Raw genomic sequence first — 23,931 nt, 5'->3', positions numbered from 1 at the left:
CTGACAAAATTTTACAATGTCGTCTGAACTCTGCAGGGTTGTCTCAATTGCTCATCCAGTGGTCCGGCATGCCTCCTTCATTGGCTACGTGGGAAGACTGCGCCAGAAGTTTCCATTTGCTCCTGCTTGGGGGCAAGCAAGCTCTCATCGCCGGGGGATTGTTACAGACACTGCCCAGGGATGTGAGGAGGGAGACATCGCGACATCAGAAGTTGGTGGTGTTCATGGACAGATAGCAGGCCTAGCAAGCAGCCGCAACGACCCTAGGGTCTCAAGTCGCGTCAGGAAGCCCAATGTCCGTGTCTCAGGCTCATAATGGAGGATATAAGGTGTGATGTGTGTGGTGAAGCTGAGAACTTAAGTAGCGCTGCAGGCATGGTGTAACTATCTTTGAACAAGAATTCCCTAAAAGAAACCCTAAGTCGTCGTCTCTCCATCCTACCTGCTCCTTCTCTCTTTCCCTACCTTTCCTTCCCCTTCACACAAACCGTCGTTGGTAACACATGGAAACACGCCGGACCTAGGCGTGATGGGTGAGAAGGATGAGGGGAAGAATGAGCTGGGGATGGTGGCTGGCAGTCGCCGTGCCGAGCTTGAGGGGAGAGGCGCTGATGAGGCCAAGCGCTATGAGGAGGAGAGACGGTGGTGAGGAAATGAGGAAGAGAGAGTGAATGATGGATGTTGGGATAAGGAAGATGAAGAGAGGCGTCCAACGTATGGATAAGGACAGGAGACCTGCTGAGCGGCTTCAGGAAACCACCAGAGGTGGTGGAGAGAAAAAAGATAGAGGATTTTCCCACTATTTTCAAATAAAGTAAAGACACATTTATCACACATTTTGGTTTGGGACTAGTGTTTGAGAGGTCGAAATGGACCGGCTAGAACACTCTCAAATTATGATTTGGGTGAGAAGCAAAACGCTGGATTAAAAAGATTTCGAATATGATATTTTAATCAACGTTTGATTCGATTCAACCCGAAAAACTTTATCTGATATTCAAACACTCGATTTCTTTACCATTGATAATTTGCTGGAAAACAAATTTCAATTCAAAACCTTGTGCACGAATTCTCGGTAACGCGTGCGATCTGGATTACAAACAACAGAGGTTTTTCAAAATCACACTCGCTTACTCGATCGATCCGAACGACACAGAACTTCTCATCTTATGAGATTATTAAATTCCTAAGTCTGAGGAATCTTTTTAATAATCTCGATAGATTAGGTCCATATTTGTTGATTAACATAAGACAAACACCTAGGGTGTTACATCTCTCCCCCTTAAAAGAATCTCGTCCTGAGATTTGGAGCGAAAGACTTCTAAGAGTAGAGAAGTGTGTAACTCCTTTTCCATATGCATCGATAGCACATATCTACTTGTTATTTATTTCACTAACAAGTGCAAGAGATTGTCTAAGGGTTTACAATGAAGTGTTAATGGTAAGAGTTTAGGGCCATTTTGATCATTTGGCAGGATTGTAGTGATTTTGAATCCGAGCACAATAGAGACCGCTAGGAATATATTTTCTATATTATGAAAGCAGAACGAAAACGGCGCTTCTCACACTATCCACGTCATCAAATTAATATCAACCGTAAGATTCAGATCCAGTGGACGCAATCCGTCCTACTCCTCCCACTTGCCTCCACACAAATAAACACATTCTCTGCATCTCCAGTCTCCACATTGCCGGAGACTTCCAGACGCTTCCTCCCCCTCCCGAAATTCCTCTCCCTCGACACCACACCCGCGTGAACACCCTCGTCGCCTCTCCCCATGCTCTCCCATGTCGCCTCCTTTCCATCCCCGTCGCCCCTGCACCGCAGTGGCTCCCGCGCCCCCCTCATCGCTGCCCCGCTCCTCCCTCATCCGCAAGCCCTGGCGCACCTCAGTTCCAACCCCAGTTGCCTTCGTCCGCTGCTTCCACATCCACCATAGGATGTCTCCCCTCCTCAGGTTCTTCGCCGACGAAGACGACGACATCGAGTTCATGGTCATGATGCGCCAGTTCGAACGCATCACCGACGTGCGAAAGACGCTCGATGTTATGCCCCAACAGAATGTGGTGTTCTGGACGATGGTAATCCGCTTTCTATGGTTGTATTTCAGAAAGGAAGAACAATATATGAGAGACAGAGAGAGAGATCAGTATGAGTTGGAAAAGGGGAGGCTTAGAAAATGAAGTGTCTATGGGATGAAGATGGCTCACGCTTTAACAACTTCCAAAATCTTCACCATCGTTATGCTTTCTGTATACTTCAGTAAGCAGCTCCTAAACTGCCAGTAATATCTCATTGCAAGTTAATACATTTTTTCTTTCCTGCATTCCTCATAGCCCCAACATTCTTAAATAAGCACAAAGATCATGTTGCACGCACCTTCAACTATATTTAGGTTCTATTTTATTATGTCCCATAGACATTGCATTTTAACAGGACCCTCTCCAATATATTCCAACTCTAACTCTATCCAAATATTTACAATCAAATTTATACTATGTCAACCATCTTCATTGCATTTGTCACAAAAGAGGCAAGTACTGTCGCATTTGTTACAGAAGAAGATAGTCGTTTCCCCTTTTGCATTTGTTTTTTGTTAATTTATGACTATTGTCCGCTCTATTTATAGTTCAATCATAGACGATAGTTACGCGCTGGTTTTGCCCTGGAACAGGAAAAACGAATTTAAGAGGAAAGCTAATGTACTGCCAACAACTGAATTTGGATGCCTGCTTATCAGGTTTCATTTGGACATGCTGTTAGCTGTGTGAATCCTGAAGTGGTAAGAAAAACAGACAAGACCCGAGGATAAGCAATAGTTAGTTAAAAAAACAAAAAAAACTGCAAATTATTGAAAGTACACCTCCTTGAACTAATATTTGTTTTTGTTTACAGTTGATCCAAGTTTCTATATCAATGCCAGGCTGATTTCTTCCCAGGACGAAAAAGCAAAAGAAACTGCTACAAGAAAGATGCAGTATGATTTTGGCATGACAGGAATCATAAGATTCCATTTGATGGATACTCAGGTATGACAGATGTTGTAACTATTAGATTTGTTTATTCTCTCAATTTAGGCGTAAATAATTCATAGGCTACAATTCTAATGCCTGCGGCTGCGACATCTGCAAGTCGTGACGATGCATGTTTAATACCATTTGATACAGTTTAGTACCATTTGATGATGCATGTTTAGTAGAAATACAATACAAGAGTTATTTGTTTGTTTGCATGTTTAGTACCACTTGACGCAGTGGTGTATTTTCATGTGTAACAGATACAGGGGCTACCTGGTTCATTTTTTTGATGATGTGCAACTTCAAACTGGTATGCCCCTCTCCTAGATCCATCTAAATCGCCGATGGCGACCACCAGCAGCAGTCCCACCCCCACCCCGCTCCTCGCCTCGATGTCTTTCCCCTCCTCGACGTGCTCTACCTCCCATGGTCGGTACTGCTGATTGTGCTCTCTCTGACCTCGCTCTCCTAGGGGAGGAGCCGGGAGCGAGAGGGGGATCTCCACTCATCATCATGACACTCGCTCCAAACACTCAGTGCCGGATTCTCCGTGCTCCTGCACCACCCTGCCCTCGGCAGCGTTCCTCCTCCGCCCGCCCAGTGGAATGCAAAGAGATCCACCCGAGAGTCGGTGGATTTGTTTCTCCCTCTATTGGTAAGTCATTCCTGGTCGGCCTTTGATTGGACGGATTAGTTTTGGTTCCTTTGTCGCCAGGCGAACCGAATCTTGCTCCTCGGACTTTCAAGCACTATATCCTACACGTGCTGCTCTATTTAAGTACCTTAAGATGACCACAATATTTTTATGGAATACTGAGCCCATTCTCTGCTTTTAAGAATTGGTTGTCTTCATGTGTCATTAGTGGTTTTGAGTCCAACCTTGAAGTAACTGTCGCTTCAAAATATCCATCTAGCATTTTGTGAAAGCACTCACTCTGTTCAACAAGCATCAAATTGGAAAACTGGCGCGTCATATTACAGCAGTAATTTCAGTATTTGATACAAGGATCTCCCTCAAATTTGCTGATATAGCTAAGAAGATAATGCTGGTAGGTAATAGTTTCTTTTATTTTAAGTATTTCTGGTGGACTTTGAATGGTAGACCATCCAAATTTTCCCCTATTTTTTTGCGGATCCTAATCTTTTGTAGCCATGATGTTAGATAATAGTTTCTTTTATTTTTATAATTTCTGGTGAACTTTGAATGGTGGTTCGTCCAGTTTTCCCTCTTTTATTTTCCCTCTTATTGTAGATCCTAATCTTTTGTAGCCATGATGGTTTATTTTTTCTAGGGTATGTTTTGTTATAGGGTACTAGGTCACCAGATGTTGCAACTTGCAACTGATAATTGTATTCTTAAATGTCATCCCTTTCTGCCCATTGATTATGTCTTATTGTTTTCATTCAAAGAGAGCTGCAAGTATCTTAATCGATATGTTGTCCTCTTCTCCATGTGTTCAGTTTTCAATATGGAGGACACCAATTCTACTACATGCGCACCTTTTCTATATTATGAAAGCAGAACGAAAACGGCGCTTCTCACACTATCCACGTCATCAAATTAATATCAACCGTAAGATTCAGATCCAGTGGACGCAATCCGTCCTACTCCTCCCACTTGCCTCCACACAAATAAACACATTCTCTGCATCTCCAGTCTCCACATTGCCGGAGACTTCCAGACGCTTCCTCCCCCTCCCGAAATTCCTCTCCCTCGACACCACACCCGCGTGAACACCCTCGTCGCCTCTCCCCATGCTCTCCCATGTCGCCTCCTTTCCATCCCCATCGCCCCTGCACCGCAGTGGCTCCCGCGCCCCCCTCATCGCTGCCCCGCTCCTCCCTCATCCGCAAGCCCTGGCGCACCTCAGTTCCAACCCCAGTTGCCTTCGTCCGCTGCTTCCACATCCACCATAGGATGTCTCCCCTCCTCAGGTTCTTCGCCGACGAAGACGACGACATCGAGTTCATGGTCATGCTGCGCCAGTTCGAACGCATCACCGACGTGCGAAAGACGCTCGATGTTATGCCCCAACAGAATGTGGTGTTCTGGACGATGGTAATCCGCTTTCTATGGTTGTATTTCAGAAAGGAAGAACAATATATGAGAGACAGAGAGAGAGATCAGTATGAGTTGGAAAAGGGGAGGCTTAGAAAATGAAGCGTCTATGGGATGAAGATGGCTCACGCTTTAACAACTTCCAAAATCTTCACCATCGTTATGCTTTCTGTATACTTCAGTAAGCAGCTCCTAAACTGCCAGTAATATCTCATTGCAAGTTAATACATTTTTCTTTCCTGCATTCCTCATAGCCCCAACATTCTTAAATAAGCACAAAGATCATGTTGCACGCACCTTCAACTATATTTAGGTTCTATTTTATTATGTCCCATAGACATTGCATTTTAACAGGACCCTCTCCAATATATTCCAACTCTAATTATGAAAGCAGAACGAAAACGGCGCTTCTCACACTATCCACGTCATCAAATTAATATCAACCGTAAGATTCAGATCCAGTGGACGCAATCCGTCCTACTCCTCCCACTTGCCTCCACACAAATAAACACATTCTCTGCATCTCCAGTCTCCACATTGCCGGAGACTTCCAGACGCTTCCTCCCCCTCCCGAAATTCCTCTCCCTCGACACCACACCCGCGTGAACACCCTCGTCGCCTCTCCCCATGCTCTCCCATGTCGCCTCCTTTCCATCCCCGTCGCCCCTGCACCGCAGTGGCTCCCGCGCCCCCCTCATCGCTGCCCCGCTCCTCCCTCATCCGCAAGCCCTGGCGCACCTCAGTTCCAACCCCAGTTGCCTTCGTCCGCTGCTTCCACATCCACCATAGGATGTCTCCCCTCCTCAGGTTCTTCGCCGACGAAGACGACGACATCGAGTTCATGGTCATGCTGCGCCAGTTCGAACGCATCACCGACGTGCGAAAGACGCTCGATGTTATGCCCCAACAGAATGTGGTGTTCTGGACGATGGTAATCCGCTTTCTATGGTTGTATTTCAGAAAGGAAGAACAATATATGAGAGACAGAGAGAGAGATCAGTATGAGTTGGAAAAGGGGAGGCTTAGAAAATGAAGCGTCTATGGGATGAAGATGGCTCACGCTTTAACAACTTCCAAAATCTTCACCATCGTTATGCTTTCTGTATACTTCAGTAAGCAGCTCCTAAACTGCCAGTAATATCTCATTGCAAGTTAATACATTTTTTCTTTCCTGCATTCGTCATAGCCCCAACATTCTTAAATAAGCACAAAGATCATGTTGCATGCACCTTCAACTATATTTAGGTTCTATTTTATTATGTCCCATAGACATTGCATTTTAACAGGACCCTCTCCAATATATTCCAACTCTAACTCTATCCAAATATTTACAATCAAATTTATACTATGTCAACCATCTTCATTGCATTTGTTACAAAAGAGGCAAGTACTTTCGCATTTGTTACAGAAGAAGATAGTCGTTTCCCCTTTTGCATTTGTTTTTTGTTAATTTATGACTATTGTCCGCTCTATTTATAGTTCAATCATAGACGATAGTTACGCGCTGGTTTTGCCCTGGAACAGGAAAAACGAATTTAAGAGGAAAGCTAATGTACTGCCAACAACTGAATTTGGATGCCTGCTTATCAGGTTTCATTTGGACATGCTGTTAGCTGTGTGAATCCTGAAGTGGTAAGAAAAACAGACAAGACCCGAGGATAAGCAATAGTTAGTTAAAAAAACAAAAAAAACTGCAAATTATTGAAAGTACACCTCCTTGAACTAATATTTGTTTTTGTTTACAGTTGATCCAAGTTTCTATATCAATGCCAGGCTGATTTCTTCCCAGGACGAAAAAGCAAAAGAAACTGCTACAAGAAAGATGCAGTATGATTTTGGCATGACAGGAATCATAAGATTCCATTTGATGGATACTCAGGTATGACAGATGTTGTAACTATTAGATTTGTTTATTCTCTCAATTTAGGCGTAAATAATTCATAGGCTACAATTCTAATGCCTGCGGCTGCGACATCTGCAAGTCGTGACGATGCATGTTTAATACCATTTGATACAGTTTAGTACCATTTGATGATGCATGTTTAGTAGAAATACAATACAAGAGTTATTTGTTTGTTTGCATGTTTAGTACCACTTGACGAAGTGGTGTATTTTCATGTGTAACAGATACAGGGGCTACCTGGTTCATTTTTTTGATGATGTGCAACTTCAAACTGGTATGCCCCTCTCCTAGATCCATCTAAATCGCCGATGGCGACCACCAGCAGCAGTCCCACCCCCACCCCGCTCCTCGCCTCGATGTCTTTCCCCTCCTCGACGTGCTCTACCTCCCATGGTCGGTACTGCTGATTGTGCTCTCTCTGACCTCGCTCTCCTAGGGGAGGAGCCGGGAGCGAGAGGGGGATCTCCACTCATCATCATGACACTCGCTCCAAACACTCAGTGCCGGATTCTCCGTGCTCCTGCACCACCCTGCCCTCGGCAGCGTTCCTCCTCCGCCCGCCCAGTGGAATGCAAAGAGATCCACCCGAGAGTCGGTGGATTTGTTTCTCCCTCTATTGGTAAGTCATTCCTGGTCGGCCTTTGATTGGACGGATTAGTTTTGGTTCCTTTGTCGCCAGGCGAACCGAATCTTGCTCCTCGGACTTTCAAGCACTATATCCTACACGTGCTGCTCTATTTAAGTACCTTAAGATGACCACAATATTTTTATGGAATACTGAGCCCATTCTCTGCTTTTAAGAATTGGTTGTCTTCATGTGTCATTAGTGGTTTTGAGTCCAACCTTGAAGTAATTGTCGCTTCAAAATATCCATCTAGCATTTTGTGAAAGCACTCACTCTGTTCAACAAGCATCAAATTGGAAAACTGGCGCGTCATATTACAGCAGTAATTTCAGTATTTGATACAAGGATCTCCCTCAAATTTGCTGATATAGCTAAGAAGATAATGCTGGTAGGTAATAGTTTCTTTTATTTTAAGTATTTCTGGTGGACTTTGAATGGTAGACCATCCAAATTTTCCCCTATTTTTTTGCGGATCCTAATCTTTTGTAGCCATGATGTTAGATAATAGTTTCTTTTATTTTTATAATTTCTGGTGAACTTTGAATGGTGGTTCGTCCAGTTTTCCCTCTTTTATTTTCCCTCTTATTGTAGATCCTAATCTTTTGTAGCCATGATGATTTATTTTTTCTAGGGTATGTTTTGTTATAGGGTACTAGGTCACCAGATGTTGCAACTTGCAACTGATAATTGTATTCTTAAATGTCATCCCTTTCTGCCCATTGATTATGTCTTATTGTTTTCATTCAAAGAGAGCTGCAAGTATCTTAATCGATATGTTGTCCTCTTCTCCATGTGTTCAGTTTTCAATATGGAGGACACCAATTCTACTACATGCGCACCTTTTCTATATTATGAAAGCAGAACGAAAACGGCGCTTCTCACACTATCCACGTCATCAAATTAATATCAACCGTAAGATTCAGATCCAGTGGACGCAATCAGTCCTACTCCTCCCACTTGCCTCCACACAAATAAACACATTCTCTGCATCTCCAGTCTCCACATTGCCGGAGACTTCCAGACGCTTCCTCCCCCTCCCGAAGTTCCTCTCCCTCGACACCACACCCGCGTGAACACCCTCGTCGCCTCTCCCCATGCTCTCCCATGTCGCCTCCTTTCCATCCCCGTCGCCCCTGCACCGCAGTGGCTCCCGCGCCCCCCTCATCGCTGCCCCGCTCCTCCCTCATCCGCAAGCCCTGGCGCACCTCAGTTCCAACCCCAGTTGCCTTCGTCCGCTGCTTCCACATCCACCATAGGATGTCTCCCCTCCTCAGGTTCTTCGCCGACGAAGACGATGACATCGAGTTCATGGTCATGCTGCGCCAGTTCGAACGCATCACCGACGTGCGAAAGACGCTCGATGTTATGCCCCAACAGAATGTGGTGTTCTGGACGATGGTAATCCGCTTTCTATGGTTGTATTTCAGAAAGGAAGAACAATATATGAGAGACAGAGAGAGAGATCAGTATGAGTTGGAAAAGGGGAGGCTTAGAAAATGAAGCGTCTATGGGATGAAGATGGCTCACGCTTTAACAACTTCCAAAATCTTCACCATCGTTATGCTTTCTGTATACTTCAGTAAGCAGCTCCTAAACTGCCAGTAATATCTCATTGCAAGTTAATACATTTTTTCTTTCCTGCATTCCTCATAGCCCCAACATTCTTAAATAAGCACAAAGATCATGTTGCACGCACCTTCAACTATATTTAGGTTCTATTTTATTATGTCCCATAGACATTGCATTTTAACAGGACCCTCTCCAATATATTCCAACTCTAACTCTATCCAAATATTTACAATCAAATTTATACTATGTCAACCATCTTCATTGCATTTGTTACAAAAGAGGCAAGTACTGTCGCATTTGTTACAGAAGAAGATAGTCGTTTCTCCTTTTGCATTTGTTTTTTGTTAATTTATGACTATTGTCCGCTCTATTTATAGTTCAATCATAGACGATAGTTACGCGCTGGTTTTGCCCTGGAACAGGAAAAACGAATTTAAGAGGAAAGCTAATGTACTGCCAACAACTGAATTTGGATGCCTGCTTATCAGGTTTCATTTGGACATGCTGTTAGCTGTGTGAATCCTGAAGTGGTAAGAAAAACAGACAAGACCCGAGGATAAGCAATAGTTAGTTAAAAAAACAAAAAAACTGCAAATTATTGAAAGTACACCTCCTGGAACTAATATTTGTTTTTGTTTACAGTTGATCCAAGTTTTTATATCAATGCCAGGCTGATTTCTTCCCAGGACGAAAAAGCAAAAGAAACTGCTACAAGCAAGATGCAGTATGATTTTGGCATGACAGGAATCATAAGATTCCATTTGATGGATACTCAGGTATGACAGATGTTGTAACTATTAGATTTGTTTATTCTCTCAATTTGGGCGTAAATAATTCATAGGCTACAATTCTAATGCTTGCGGCTGCGACATCTGCAAGTCGTGACGATGCATGTTTAATACCATTTGATACAGTTTAGTACCATTTGATGATGCATGTTTAGTAGAAATACAATACAAGAGTTATTTGTTTGTTTGCATGTTTAGTACCACTTGATGCAGTGGTGTATTTTCATGTGTAACAGATACAGGGGCTACCTGGTTCATTTTTTGATGATGTGCAACTTCAAACTGGTATGCCCCTCTCCTAGATCCATCTAAATCGCCGATGGCGACCACCAGCAGCAGTCCCACCCCCACCCCGCTCCTTGCCTCGGTGTCTTTCCCCTCCTCGACGTGCTCTACCTCCCATGGTCGGTACTGCTGATTGTGCTCTCTCTGACCTCGCTCTCCTAGGGGAGGAGCCGGGAGCGAGAGGGGGATCTCCACTCATCATCATGACACTCGCTCCAAACACTCAGTGCCGGATTCTCCATGCTCCTGCACCACCCTGCCCTCGGCAGCGTTCCTCCTCCGCCCGCCCAGTGGAATGCAAAGAGATCCACCCGAGAGTCGGTGGATTTGTTTCTCCCTCTATTGGTAAGTCATTCCTGGTCGGCCTTTGATTGGACGGATTAGTTTTGGTTCCTTTGTCGCCAGGCGAACCGAATCTTGCTCCTCGGACTTTCAAGCACTATATCCTGCACGTGCTGCTCTATTTAAGTACCTTAAGATGACCACAATATTTTTATGGAATACTGAGCCCATTCTCTGCTTTTAAGAATTGGTTGTCTTCATGTGTCATTAGTGGTTTTGAGTCCAACCTTGAAGTAACTGTCGCTTCAAAATATCCATCTAGCATTTTGTGAAAGCACTCACTCTGTTCAACAAGCATCAAATTGGAAAACGGGCGCGTCATATTACAGCAGTAATTTCAGTATTTGATACAAGGATCTCCCTCAAATTTGCTGATATAGCTAAGAAGATAATGCTGGTAGGTAATAGTTTCTTTTATTTTAAGTATTTCTGGTGGACTTTGAATGGTAGACCATCCAAATTTTCCCCTATTTTTTTGCGGATCCTAATCTTTTGTAGCCATGATGTTAGATAATAGTTTCTTTTATTTTTATAATTTCTGGTGAACTTTGAATGGTGGTTCGTCCAGTTTTCCCTCTTTTATTTTCCCTCTTATTGTAGATCCTAATCTTTTGTAGCCATGATGGTTTATTTTTTCTAGGGTATGTTTTGTTATAGGGTACTAGGTCACCAGATGTTGCAACTTGCAACTGATAATTGTATTCTTAAATGTCATCCCTTTCTGCCCATTGATTATGTCTTATTGTTTTCATTCAAAGAGAGCTGCAAGTATCTTAATCGATATGTTGTCCTCTTCTCCATGTGTTCAGTTTTCAATATGGAGGACACCAATTCTACTACATGCGCACCTAAAGAGTCAAAATTATATTGAAACAGGTTTGTAAAATTACCTGAACGTCAGCAGATTACTTCTTAGACATGACAAAAGTGAAAATTATATTCTGGATGACAATACATCGAGCAAAATTTGAGTTGATGGTTTTAATGTATACTGCTAAATGCTGATCATTCTAATTGTCTTAGATATCATCGTTGTGTAATCTATACCATCCTTGTTTTTATATATTCATTCTGATACCATTAACAAAACAGCGCGCGCAGGGCGCGCGTCAAACACTAGTGACAATCATCCGAGCTTTCATATCTTTAATGCTTGGCCATGCAGGCTCCAGCCAATGCAAGCACACCTCAGTATAGCTCTTGTGGCTGCGATTTCCATTATTTGCATACTAGCTTCCCACTACCGCCCTCCTTGGCTCTCTCCCAATGATGACAATGGCATCCGATCCCTGATTTCTTATAAATAATTCATCTGTTAGGGCTAATTTAGGAACCTCATTATTTCAAGGAATTTTCATTTTTTTTCTTGGAAAATTAGTTTATTTTTCTTTGGGAAAATAGGAATCCTTTAGGAAAATGGAGCTGCCAAACTAGCCCTTAGAGTTAGATTGGGAACCTCATTTTTCCTAAGGTGTTTTTATTTAACTAAGGAAATTAGTTCATTTTCCCTTAGAAAAATAGAAATTCATTAGAAAAATAGAATTCCCAAAATAGCCCTTAGAGCATGAGGATGAGGAAGTTTTCTCTCACGGGGACGTAAACGGGGAAAATTGTTCCTTGATGGTTAAACGGGGACGGGGACAGGGACAGAGAAGCATTCCCTATCCCTATTCATCGCGGAGACCCATTAACTTTGCACATGTCGATTTTTCATGTAATAGTTATTGATAAAAATAAATAATTACCTTGTCAATAGATTATTTATTGTATAAATGTGTTCATTTTAATGTACACATAAGAATTTTTTACATCTGACAATAAATATAGATGACAATATTTTATATTAATAATAAAGGATGTACGTTCTAATTATAATTTAAGTGGAGATGAGATCTCTATTGAGAATTTATCTCCGTGGGAAAACGAGAATAGGAAAAATGTTCCCACAAATGTTCGTGGAGATTCTCGTGATGAATTTTTTTATCGGAAATTCCTCATTATCGTCCCTACTATAGGCTACCAGCGGTGCTTAGGCGTCGATCGGATCAGAGCCCTTTTGGCCGCTCGGCAGCCTCCCGTTCAACTATATGAATAAATGTTGATTCTTCAAAAAAAAACTATATGAATAAATGTTGGGATCACAGCTGTTGGCTCCCTCCCAGTGATGACAATGGCATCTGATCCCCGATTTCACATGAATAATTCATTCGTTAGAGTTAGATTGCAAACCTCATTTTTCCTTAGGTGTTTTTATTTTTCTAAGAAAAAATAGTTTATTTTTTTCTTAAAAATAGGAATTAATTGGAAAAATGCATTTCCTAAAATAACCCTTAGAGCACGAGGATGGAGAAATTTCTTCCCCACAGAGATGTAAACAGGGAAATTGTTCTCCGATGGGTAAATGGCCACGGGGATAGAGATGCAAAAGCATTTTGTATCACTATTCCCCGCGTAGACCCGTTAACTTTGCACGTGTCGATTTTTCATGTAATAGTTAATAATAAAAATAAATAATTATTTTGTCAAGAGATCCCTCATTGTACAAAAGTGTTCATTTTAAGGTACATAATAAATTTTTACATCTGACAATATGTATAAGTGATAATATTTTATTTTTTTGACAATGGGATACCCCCTATTTCATTAAGAAATAGAAACCAAACATAGTTCTTACAGGAATCACGACAAACCAACAGACACAAGCCGATAAGCCTACCACAATATCAGCTACACAAAGCATTAAACCCAGCAGAAGGAATACGGTCAACCAACAAAAGACCGACAGTCTAACAGATAACACTGAATATCTACAAAGGATATGCCCCAAAAGCAGCCGGGAACATCACATCACCAGGAATGACAAGAACGCTAGTTTTTATCTACCAAAAGCAGACACGCTGTATACATCCAGAAGCAAAAGATGCATGAGCAGCAGCAAAATGTCACTGGAGACGCCTGTCAACCGGCTTCCAACCATGGGCCTTGCTGTAGATATCACTTGTTATCTTTCGAATTCTGCGGCTTCCTTGTTCCACCAGTCTTTTTCCCTTCTTTGTCTGTCGAATAGACCAAGCATCAATCCAATAACAGCAGGAGAAAATCACATTAGATGGATCATCAATCAGCCTAGCATTGAAGCAGCAATCATTACGAGTACGCCAAATAGCCCAAATAACAGCACCACATCCAAAAAGAATCAGCTTCTTTTCAGGATTATGAAAACTGTCAATCCAGGGACCAAAGAGGTCAGCTGAGTTTTTTGGGGTAGAAGACAATTTGAAAGCAATTTGGATGATTCTCCAAATGAATCTGGCCACAGGACAATGAAAAAATAGGTGATCTATGGATTCTAATAATCCACAAAAGTTACAGGCCGTATTCCCATGCCAGTGCCTTTTTACCAAATTGTCTTTGGTCAAAATCTTATTATTTCTGACCAACCATAAGAACACTTTATTTTTTTGCGGAAGTCTGGTTTTCCACATAAAATTCACAGGAACCACAATTCTGGAATTATTTAACATTTTGTAAAAAGATTTTACCGAATAACCTTTGCAACCCAACAACCAATTTGAAGAATCAGCATTTCCAGAAAGCGAGGCCTGGCTACACTGATCCATAAGGTCACTATAGGCCTCACCTAAAGTACCAATAAGTCTTCTTCTGAAAGTCAGCAACTGAAAATTAGAGGAGACAACCTTATGAACAGTGATATCTTTGTCATAAGCCACCTCAAACAAATTAGGGTATTTGTCAGCCAGCGTCATATTGCCACACCAAATATTTTTCCAAAAACTGGAACTCTTACCATCACCAATCTTTATTTTACAGTATTTATAATATTTGTCTCGAACCGAGAGAATACCTTTCCAGAAATGAGAATCTGAAGGTCTATCCTTCACCGAAATAATAGGTTTATTCATAATGTATTTGCTTTTTATAATGGATTGCCACAAACCACTAGTATTTTCTAGTCTCCAAATCCATTTAGCCAACAAAGCTTCATTCATTTTTTGCAAATCCAAAACACCAAGACCGCCCATATTTTTAGGGGAGCAGACTAAGTTCCAAGCAGCCAAATGAAATTTTTTCTGATCATGCCCTCCCTGCCATAATAATCTTTTCCTGAAGATAACTATTTTTTTTAACACAGCTTTGGGGCATTTATATAGAGAAAGCATATACAAGGGAACGTTGGTGAGACTGCTGTTAAGCAAGACTAACCGGCCACCCAAACTAAGGAACCGACCTTGCCAGGAGCCCAATTTATTCTCAACCTTTCCAACAATGGGATCCCACAAAGATTTGCACAATTTTTTGTTATCAATAGGAACCCCTAAGTATTTCATAGGAAGACCACTGGGAGGACAAGTGAAGATATCAGCATATAGATGTTCTCTATTGCAGGCATTTCCCAGGCAAATAATTTCACTTTTATGAAAATTAATTTTTAAGCCAGAAATCTGTTCAAAGATGCAAAGAATAAACTTCAAATTTCTAGCATTTTCCAAATCATCCTGAAACAGAAAAATGGTGTCATCTGCATATTGAAGACAACAGCAGCCACCAGTGACAATATGAGGAATAAGGCCTTTGATAACACCTTCATCCTTGGCTTTTTGGATCAGACAAGCAAGACCATCAGCAGCCACATTAAAAAGGAGAGGGGAGAAAGGATCACCTTGGCGAACACCTTTATGAGTTTTAAAGTAGGGCCCAACCACATCATTAGTTCGGATAGCAACTTTGCCACCTTTCACAGTCTTCAAAACCCAATCACTCCATAAATCTCCAAACCCTTTTTTTATCATCATTTTATGAAGAAAATTCCAATTAACCTTGTCATAGGCTTTTTCAAAATCGACTTTGAAAATAACCCCATTCTGTTTCTTCCGTTTAACTTCATGAATAATCTCATGCAAAGAAAGAACACCATCCATAATATATCTTCCTTTTATAAACCCATATTGAAGGTCACTAATCACAGAAGTAATGCAACGAGCCAATCTGTTAGTAAGAACTTTGGTAATGATTTTGTAGCAAACATTAAGCAAGCAAATTGGGCGAAAAGCTTTAATATCAGTCGCATCAGGGACCTTAGGAATAAGAGTGACAATACCAAAATTAAGTCTTTCAATGTTGAGAGAGCCATCATGAAAATCTTTAAAGAGATTGAACAGATCACTTTTGATCACATCCCAAATTTCCTGAAAAAATTCAGAAGGGAAGCCATCGGGGCCCGGAGCACTATTGTGTTTCAAAGCAAACACCACATCCTTGATCTCTTCCAAAGAAAAGGGGTTGGTGAGCAGAATTCTATCACCCTCCCCCAGCTGTTTCATGTCCAGGTTATTCAGAGAAATATTCGAATCACGGGAAGGACCAAAGAGATTTTTGTAAAAGGAAGTCGCCAGTTGATTAATGCCATGGTCATCATGAGCCACAATATCACCGTGAGAAAGAGTCAAGATTTTCAACTTCCTTTTTTTGTGTCTAGCCATCAAATGAAAATACTTGGAATTCTCATCACCCTCTAATAAGAATTTATCCCTAGCTTTTTGTCTAAGGCTAATGTTTTCCTCATCCACAATCTTCCTGAGATTAGACTCCAAATCTAATTTCATATATCTGTCAGCCTCCGAAAGGCCAGACGACTCACTGGCCTTATCCAGAATATCAATTTTTTCAATCAAGTTTTTCTTCAACTTTTTGTAGTGACCTACCACATTACTGTTCCAACCTTTAAGCTTCTGACGCAAACGTTTCAATTTTATTTTCCAAACATCAAGACTGTTGGACACACCAACCGGAAGAGTCCAAACATTTTCCACTAATTTGTGAAAATCAGGCCTAATCTTCCAACACAGCTCATAACGAAAATCCTTACGCACCATGGGCAGGGAATCAGTGTGAAGGCAAAGGGGAACATGATCCGAAAAGGATCTATTTAACCCGATAACACTAATATTATTATAAGCAAGATCCCAGTCAGGACTGGCCAAAAATCTATCAAGTTTTTCAAAAGTAGGATCATTACGATTGTTAGACCACGTGTATAGTCTATTTTTCAGATCAAATTCAACTAGACCATGATGATCTATAATGCTATTGAACAGAAAACTCCATTTGCTGAGGGTACCAGGTTTATTTTTTCCTCAGCTTTCCTGAGAATATTGAAATCACCACCAATAAGCATGGGGACCTGGCTTCTCGAGCAAACAGCAGACAATTCACTGAGAAAGCGAGATTTGTGCTCATTTTGGGCAGCCCCATAAACGTTAACGAAATTCCAGATAAATTTTTTTTCTCTGTGGAGGACAAGGGAGCGAGTTAAGAATTCACCCGCATCAAATTCTCTAACATCAAACACCTCAGAATTAAAACCCACTAAAAGACCTCCCGATCTCCCATTGGGAGGAGAGGAGAACCAGGCAAAAAGCTTGCTACCCGCAAGCGAGGACAGAAGAGAATCATTAAAATGATCTTTTTTAGTTTCTTGTAAACCAATGAAATCAATTTTTTCTTCCTTAATGATTTCCCTCAGGAAATCAAACTTAGAATCACGACCCAAACCCTGACAATTCCAAATAAGGCCTCTCATGATTTAAAACGGATCAGGAGGGAGGTAAGAACAGATAGACTCCCCTTTTTCGTAGATGGACCTCTACTTTTAGGGGAAGCCTTTTTTTAATCGTTTTTTTCCGATGCTTAATTTTCCTACCTTTTCGTAAAACCATCACATCAAGTAAGTCCTGATCAATATTCAGGTCAGAATCATCATGGACACTACTATCCATGTTTATGTGATCAACAAGGGAAGGGACCTCCACATTTGGGGTCATACTATTTTTGCAAGCTTGGAAGGCCAAAATTTTTCTGGAACGTTCCAGATCTTTGATCAACTCCAAATTATCAATCACATCGGAGTCAGAGGGGCCCAAAGAAACTCCAAGTTTACAAGCTAAATCTATCAAATCATCATAATTAGAATCAAGCAAAGAAAAGGAATTAGAACTCATACCTTTATTGAGGAAAGCATCCTTGGCTTCTGCTCTGTATATCGTTTTATCAACCACCTTCACCTCATCATTCTTCTCCAACCTAGAGCTTTTCCTGACGCCTTCAGCCGTGTTGGTAGGCAAGTCCAGAGGCTTTTTGTTCTTCCCTTCAATAACCATCTCATCATTGGGGGGAATCGAGATCATAGCACCAATTTTTGACTGAAAATCAGTTGGATCTTCCTCCATATCCTTAGCGAATTCTTCCAATTCTTGCGAGCTAAGCAGATCATCTTCATTTGGATCAAAATCCACCTTCTCATCAGAAAGGTTATCGAGTTTCTGTTCATCATCAGACACATCTTTAGAAGGCACAAGATTAGGGTCAGACAGTTTGGCAAACTCTTTGCCTTGAGAAGAAGACTCCCCAATTTTGAGAATAGGATTAGGCTCCTCTTCAGGGACATCATCATCCAGATTCTTGGGTTTTTTCCCAGATTTATCAAAAAGCGGATCATTAGATCCATGAATTTGAACCGAGGCTCTCTTACCCAAATTCACAGAATCATCATTCCATCCTTCATCACAAATAGACTCAATTCTAAAGAAGATATCATAAAGAAAAGGCTTGACAGCCACTTCCACCACAGGAGGGATCATAGCCACACTTTTAATGTGGATTTTAAATCTCACTATATCATCAGAATCCAGAGACATAAGGTCAACCTCCTCCACAGCGCCTATCATTGAACCAATTTCACAGATAGATTGGTAATTCTGCAATTCCTCAGGGACATTTTCAGCAATAACCCACACAGTATGGAGTCTAGATTTAGGTTTGGCCCTAGAACTCCAAGGCACAACAGCGATCTTGGCCCCAGACATCTTCATTTTCAGCTCCGGGAAGCTTATCATTTCATCAAGACGTTCTTGGGAGGGAAACTGCATCAGAAATCCTGAATGGCATTTGGTAGCTTTCCACCTTTTGTTCCAAGGGAAGTGAAACCCGAAATATCTCTCAAGATCTTCAGCAGAGACAAGTCCCTCAACCACTTTAACCAGACCGATGAAAACCCTTTTTGGCTTTTTGATCAAAGGTTTAGCGAAGTGAGACAGATAAAACCCTAAACCATCAGCAGCCAAACCAACAATGGGCATGGTGGGTTTGTTTTGCTTAGGAAGAACACAACGCGAAGTGACATGTGTCTCCTTGCGGCAAATATCACACCACAAAGCGTTAAAACAATTTCTGGCATGATGTCCTTTAACACCACATTTTTGACAGAACGCAGGGCGAACAAGATCGAGATCTTTCTTCAAAGGAACAGGAGAGACAGAAGGGTTACCTGTTTGATTTCCCTCACCAGGATGAGGAGACAGGACACCTTTCTGCTGCTCAGATTTGCCGATATTAGGCTTAAGCTTCCAGCTAAGGTTTCTTGGTCTGTTCCAAGGATGAGAACCTTGCGGCTTCTCCGACGGACCCCAACGATCCCATTGGGAGTTCTGGGGGTTCTCTCCTTTCGGATCCATAGCAGCGATTTTCGCAGGGCAACGAAGAACACCAGAACCCAGACGCGGCCACTCCTCCTCAACCACCGGAGGACGAAAAGACGAAACGCACCAACCCCCACCAAAACTAGACCTCACCGAAGACGGGAGAGACCAGAGGTGCGAGAGGAAGGCGGCACAGTGAGGAAAAGAATGCGCACCAACAAAATCCAGAGGAAACCCTAGCGAGGGAGAGGGTTTTGCGGGCGGAGAAGACAACAGACGAGGCGACTCACCCGAGAGGGGAAGCAGACGCGAAGAGACCAGCGACACCCCTGGACTCCACCCGATCCAAGGAAAACGCGCCTTTAGGGGCCGCTCCGCTGACGGCGTCGGGGTACTGTATCCCTGGGCCAGGGAACGGCACGAGGAAGACGGCCCAACAACAGGAGACCGAGTCCCGCACCGCTGCAAGCCGTGCGACGGAGAAAGGAGAACGCCAGAGGAAGAAGAAGCGGCCCAGGGGACCGGGCGCCATTTTTTCTTTTTTCCTTTGCGTCTCATCTCCCTCGCGCGAACCCCGATGAGGATGCAATCTGCGTCAAGTGATAATATTTTATATTAATAACAAAAGATGTATGTCCTAATTATAATTTAAGCGGATACGGGATCTCTATCCAGAATTTATCTATGTGGAAAACGAGAATACGAAAAATATTCCCACAAATGCTCGTGGAGATCTTCGTGATGATTTTTTTATAGCAGAAACGGATATAAATAGGTCCTGAATAGGTCCTCAATAAAAAAAATTCCCTATTATCGTCCCTACTCTAGGCTACCAGCGGTGCTTAGGCTGTCCGCAGTCACAAACTCTATGCAATACTCTACACAGTTGGAGTCAAGCTTGCAGTAGGAAAAGCGGTGCAGCGGAAAGCGCTAAAGGCTACGGTAAAATAGGACGGCCAAGGAAAACGCTAAGGATAGAGTGCGTACCTCTTTACTCTATGTCCACGCGGCAGCACATGCGGCAGCACACGTGAGGAGGTAGTTGTGTGTGGGAATAGATAATAATTGTAAAAAATTAATATAATATATGGTAGTAGGTATAGAGTTGAGATATAGAGTAAATATGACTGCGGAAGATTGTAAGATAGAGTAGAGAATCTCGCTGACCAGGATAGAATATTCCTTTTAGAGTAAAAATTTAGAGTTGTATGAGTGCGGTTAGCCTTAGGCGTGGATCGGATCAGAGCCCTGCTGGCCGCTCGGCAGCCTCCCGTTCAACTATCGGTGCCGACATCGTATCCAAATCCGATCCCTCGCTCACAATCTAATAACCATCCATGCATGTAAACACATACTATACATGTCAATAAGTCATACAAAAACATCCATTATATTTACGTTAGTTAGGTACTTTCTCCTTTTAAATTTGTAAGATATTATTCTAATGTTTTAGTTTATATAAATGTTTTGATAAGATATCTATTTATATCTAGATACATAGTAAATAAAAAGCTAAAAAATTAGAATATCTCATAAATTGAATAAAAAAATATATCTTTTTTTATTCCACAAGGAGCCTTTTACTATAAGATCCTCCTTTCTGAAATAGAAATATAGAATGAGTATGCTGCTGTGTCAGGCCTGCATGATCTTGACATCTTTTCCTTCACGTCTCTTCTTATGAAACCTTTTTTTTCCAAACAATTATGTAAATATGCTTCATCGGAATTAAGATATCTTTGTCTCCTAGATAAAAAATTTCAAAGTAATATTTTTCTCTAAACATTTCAAGAAAATCTTTCACGACCGCTTTATGATTTTTTTTTTTTTTGAAATGAAACATTTTCCCCTTTTCATCTTTCCTTTGGAAAAAAAGTTGTTCAAAACTTTTCAACTTTTTTCCCAAAAAGTCTTCTTGTATCCTAAAACTTGTTTGTTTAACTATGCCACGAGGCAAACGCAGGCCAAAATATAACCAAAATATATCTCTTGTTTTATGATGTGCAGGTGTGAAGTCTAGAGACAATGGTCGACGATTAAAGTGAAGGTCATGTGAGTTTATTTGGACTAGGAGCGGTAAAAGACGAGTGCTGGATTTTGACTAAGAGATTGGAGAAGCTAGATGACTAGCTACGGTGGCTAATACCTAGGAACATCAGGAGGTTTGAGCACATAGCAGAGCGGTTCATGTTGCCAACGCGGTTGAGGGCCGACAGGACATATGTACATAACATGGGGCACGTGTATAGGGTACGCTACCTGCAGAGTTTTTGTGATTGAGGCTCAAAACCGCATGGCAACAATTTCGTGGGTTTGGCCTCCAAACTCGGTGGCACAGTTTAGGAGGGAATCGAAGGTGGCACGTGGAGCCATCATGAGGGTGTGTTAAGGTGAAACAACTTCGTCAAGAAGGAATTGTGTCCATCAAATCATCAAGATGAGAGTTGGTCCATTTTACCCCTCGCAGAGTGGATAAGATCTATATATCTAAGGTATGTTGGGAATGTAAAATACTCTATAAATAAGAAGGAATGGCTGCACTAACTAACTATCTCTCTAGCTTTTTTCAAACAATTATGTAAATCCGCTTCATAGAAATTCAGACATCTTTGCCTTCTTGATAAAAAAAAATTGAAGTAATATTTTTCTCTAAACATTTCAAGAAAATCTTTCATGACCTATTTATGATTTTTTTTTCAAAAATCAATCATTTTCCCTTTTCATCTTTCCTTTCGAAAAAAAGTTGTTCAAAACTTTCCAACGTTTATTCCCCAAAAGTCTTCTTGTATCCTAAAACTTGTTTGTTTAACTATGCCACGAGGCAAATACATGCCAAATATAAACAAGGTAATTAAACGTCTTTAGCCACCATATATACTACTCTCTCTGTTCATAAATATATGACACCGTTGACTTTTTAAAAAACTTTGACCACTCATCTTATTCAAAAAAATTATGAGTTATCATTTATTTTGTTGTGATTTGTTTTACCACTTAAGGTAGTTTGTGCTTGATTTGAAATTTACATTTTTGAATATTTTTTTTGAATAAGACGAGTGGTCAAAGTTTTCGAAAAAAATCAACAGTGTCATATATTTGTGAACGGAGGTAGTATACGTTAGGTCGCTAGTTCAAATTTGGGCTACTTTGTTGCTATGCAAATGGAGCAATACACCCTCTGTGTTCATGCATGGCCAAATGTTTAATGCTTTGGTTACGTATTCAAATGTAGGATTTGTGATAAATATTAATACAATGTTGAGATGTGCCTTTGTGGTTTGGGTTTGTGATTAGTGATTACCGACAGAATCACGTCTTGGGTTAAATCATGTGGACTAATCAGTGTGTGAGTATGTATGCAACATATCTCTTGTTTTATGATGTGCAGGTGTGAACTCTTGAGACAACGGTCGACGATAAAAGTGAAGTCAGGTGACTACCTATGGTGGCTAATACTTAGGAACATGAGGAGGTGTGAGCACATAGTAGAGCAGTTCATGTTGCCAACGCGTTTGAGGACCGACGGGACATATGTTTAGAAAATGGGGCACATGTATAGAGTATGCTACCTGTAGAACTTTTGTGAATGAGGCTCAAAACCACATAGCAACAATTTCGTGGGTTTGGCCTCCAAAGTCGGTGGCACAATTTAGGAGGGAATCGAAGGTGGCACGTGGAGCCATCATGGAGGGTGTGTTAAGGTGAAACAATTTCGTCAAGAAGGAACTATGTCCATCAGATCATCAAGATGAGAGTTGGTCCATTTTACTCCTCGCAAATTGGATAATTTCTATATATCTAAGGTATGTTGGGAATGTAAAATACTCTCTATAAATAAGAAGGAAGGGATGCACTAGCCAACTACCTCTCTGGCTTTTGGTTTTTGCTCTCTATCCTTATGTTATGAGATCCATAGGTGCTCTTGTTCTTCATGTTCTTGAGAATTAGGAAGTGTGGTTTTAACCATGTCGGGACCTCTGTGTTATATCTCTGAAGTATCTCTTTATACAGTCTTGATGGCTTAAAGTTCTTTCTTTGAGTTTTCTTCTTGAGTTCTTCGCTTTAATCTTTTGTGGGATTTTTTGAATCTAAGTTTTTGGGGTTATTTGGGCTTGATAGAAACATGCCAATACCTCTTAGGGTCGTTGCCACCAAGTGGTATGGGTTGATCCAAGCTGAAGCACGGATATCATATCACTTAAACAATTTTGAGAAAACCAAGATCCAAATTCGTATTTTTATTTGAATTTTAAGTTCAAAAAATTTTGAGCTTAAAGATTATGAACACTTTTGAAACTCACTTGTAAAAGTGTGTCCGAAATTTTAGCTAAATTAGAGTTCACTTGGATTGATTTTGTATTTTGGAACCTTGATTTGGGCTAGTGAAAATAACATGAGTGAGTGCCACTATTTTGGGAAGTTTTGGACTTTTCGGTGTCTATTTTACGATCCTTTTGTCTCGTTGGACTCATGTATAATCATGGAACATTTTCAAAACATTCGATCACTAGTTAGTTGAGATTTTTTTGGTTTGAACATTCTCTTCATATCTATTAAAGTTAAGTGCTCAATTTCCTGATTTTAGAAGGTTTTCCTTGTAAACATTATATGCTTATTAAGGAAACATGTCTCTTGCATTGTGATGTGCAAGTGTGGAGTTCAGAGGTAGTGGTAGATGGTGAAGGTGAAGGTCATGCAGGTTCATGATGATGGACCAAGAGCGGTGAAGGACGAGCTCTAGGCCTTGTCTGAGGGACTAGAGAAGTCGGGTGACCAGTTACGATGGCTCACACCTGAGGACATTAGCATACGGGGAGAACATGGCAATGAGGACGTGGTTGTGGGCC

At 41.3% G+C, this 23,931-nt stretch overlaps 1 protein-coding gene and 2 long non-coding RNA genes across 3 annotated transcripts; 2 read left to right on the top strand and 1 right to left on the bottom strand.

Moving 5' to 3' along the window:
- Positions 1-1,544: 1,544 nt before the first annotated feature.
- LOC111591145 (uncharacterized) lies at positions 1,545-5,381 on the top strand. The gene is made up of 4 exons (XR_002750329.1): positions 1,545-2,263; positions 2,676-2,783; positions 2,897-3,030; positions 3,279-5,381. It is a non-coding gene; the product is annotated as an uncharacterized lncRNA (long non-coding RNA).
- Positions 5,382-5,391: 10 nt separating this feature from the next.
- LOC111591146 (uncharacterized) lies at positions 5,392-11,566 on the top strand. Its single transcript, XR_002750330.2, has 7 exons — positions 5,392-6,189; positions 6,602-6,709; positions 6,823-6,956; positions 7,205-9,184; positions 9,597-9,704; positions 9,817-9,950; positions 10,199-11,566. It is a non-coding gene; the product is annotated as an uncharacterized lncRNA (long non-coding RNA).
- Positions 11,567-13,312: 1,746 nt separating this feature from the next.
- On the bottom strand, positions 13,313-19,645 carry LOC118476773 (uncharacterized). Its single transcript, XM_035966490.1, has 2 exons — positions 19,375-19,645; positions 13,313-13,645 (listed from the first exon to the last, which is right to left on the bottom strand). Exons 1-2 carry the CDS (start codon positions 19,614-19,616, stop codon positions 13,591-13,593), a joined length of 297 nt encoding a protein of 98 aa, XP_035822383.1. The 5' UTR covers positions 19,617-19,645; the 3' UTR covers positions 13,313-13,590.
- Between the last annotated feature and the right edge of the window lie 4,286 nt (positions 19,646-23,931).

The sequence above is a fragment of the Zea mays genome, chromosome 3, assembly GCF_902167145.1.
Source record: "Zea mays cultivar B73 chromosome 3, Zm-B73-REFERENCE-NAM-5.0, whole genome shotgun sequence".
NCBI lineage: Eukaryota > Viridiplantae > Streptophyta > Magnoliopsida > Poales > Poaceae > Zea > Zea mays.
The sequence above is the reverse complement of the archived record's forward strand: the minus strand, read 5'-3'. Positions and strand labels throughout refer to the sequence as shown.

Bases quoted from the DNA above. Each gene is read 5' to 3' on its own strand.
- LOC118476773 (XM_035966490.1), bottom strand. From the start codon at position 19,616: ATGGCGCCCGGTCCCCTGGGCCGCTTCTTCTTCCTCTGGCGTTCTCCT. The intron at 13,646-19,374 runs GTGAGTCGCCTC...TCTATTCGACAG, and splicing joins GCGTCTGCTTCCCCTCTCGG to ACAAAGAAGGGAAAAAGACT.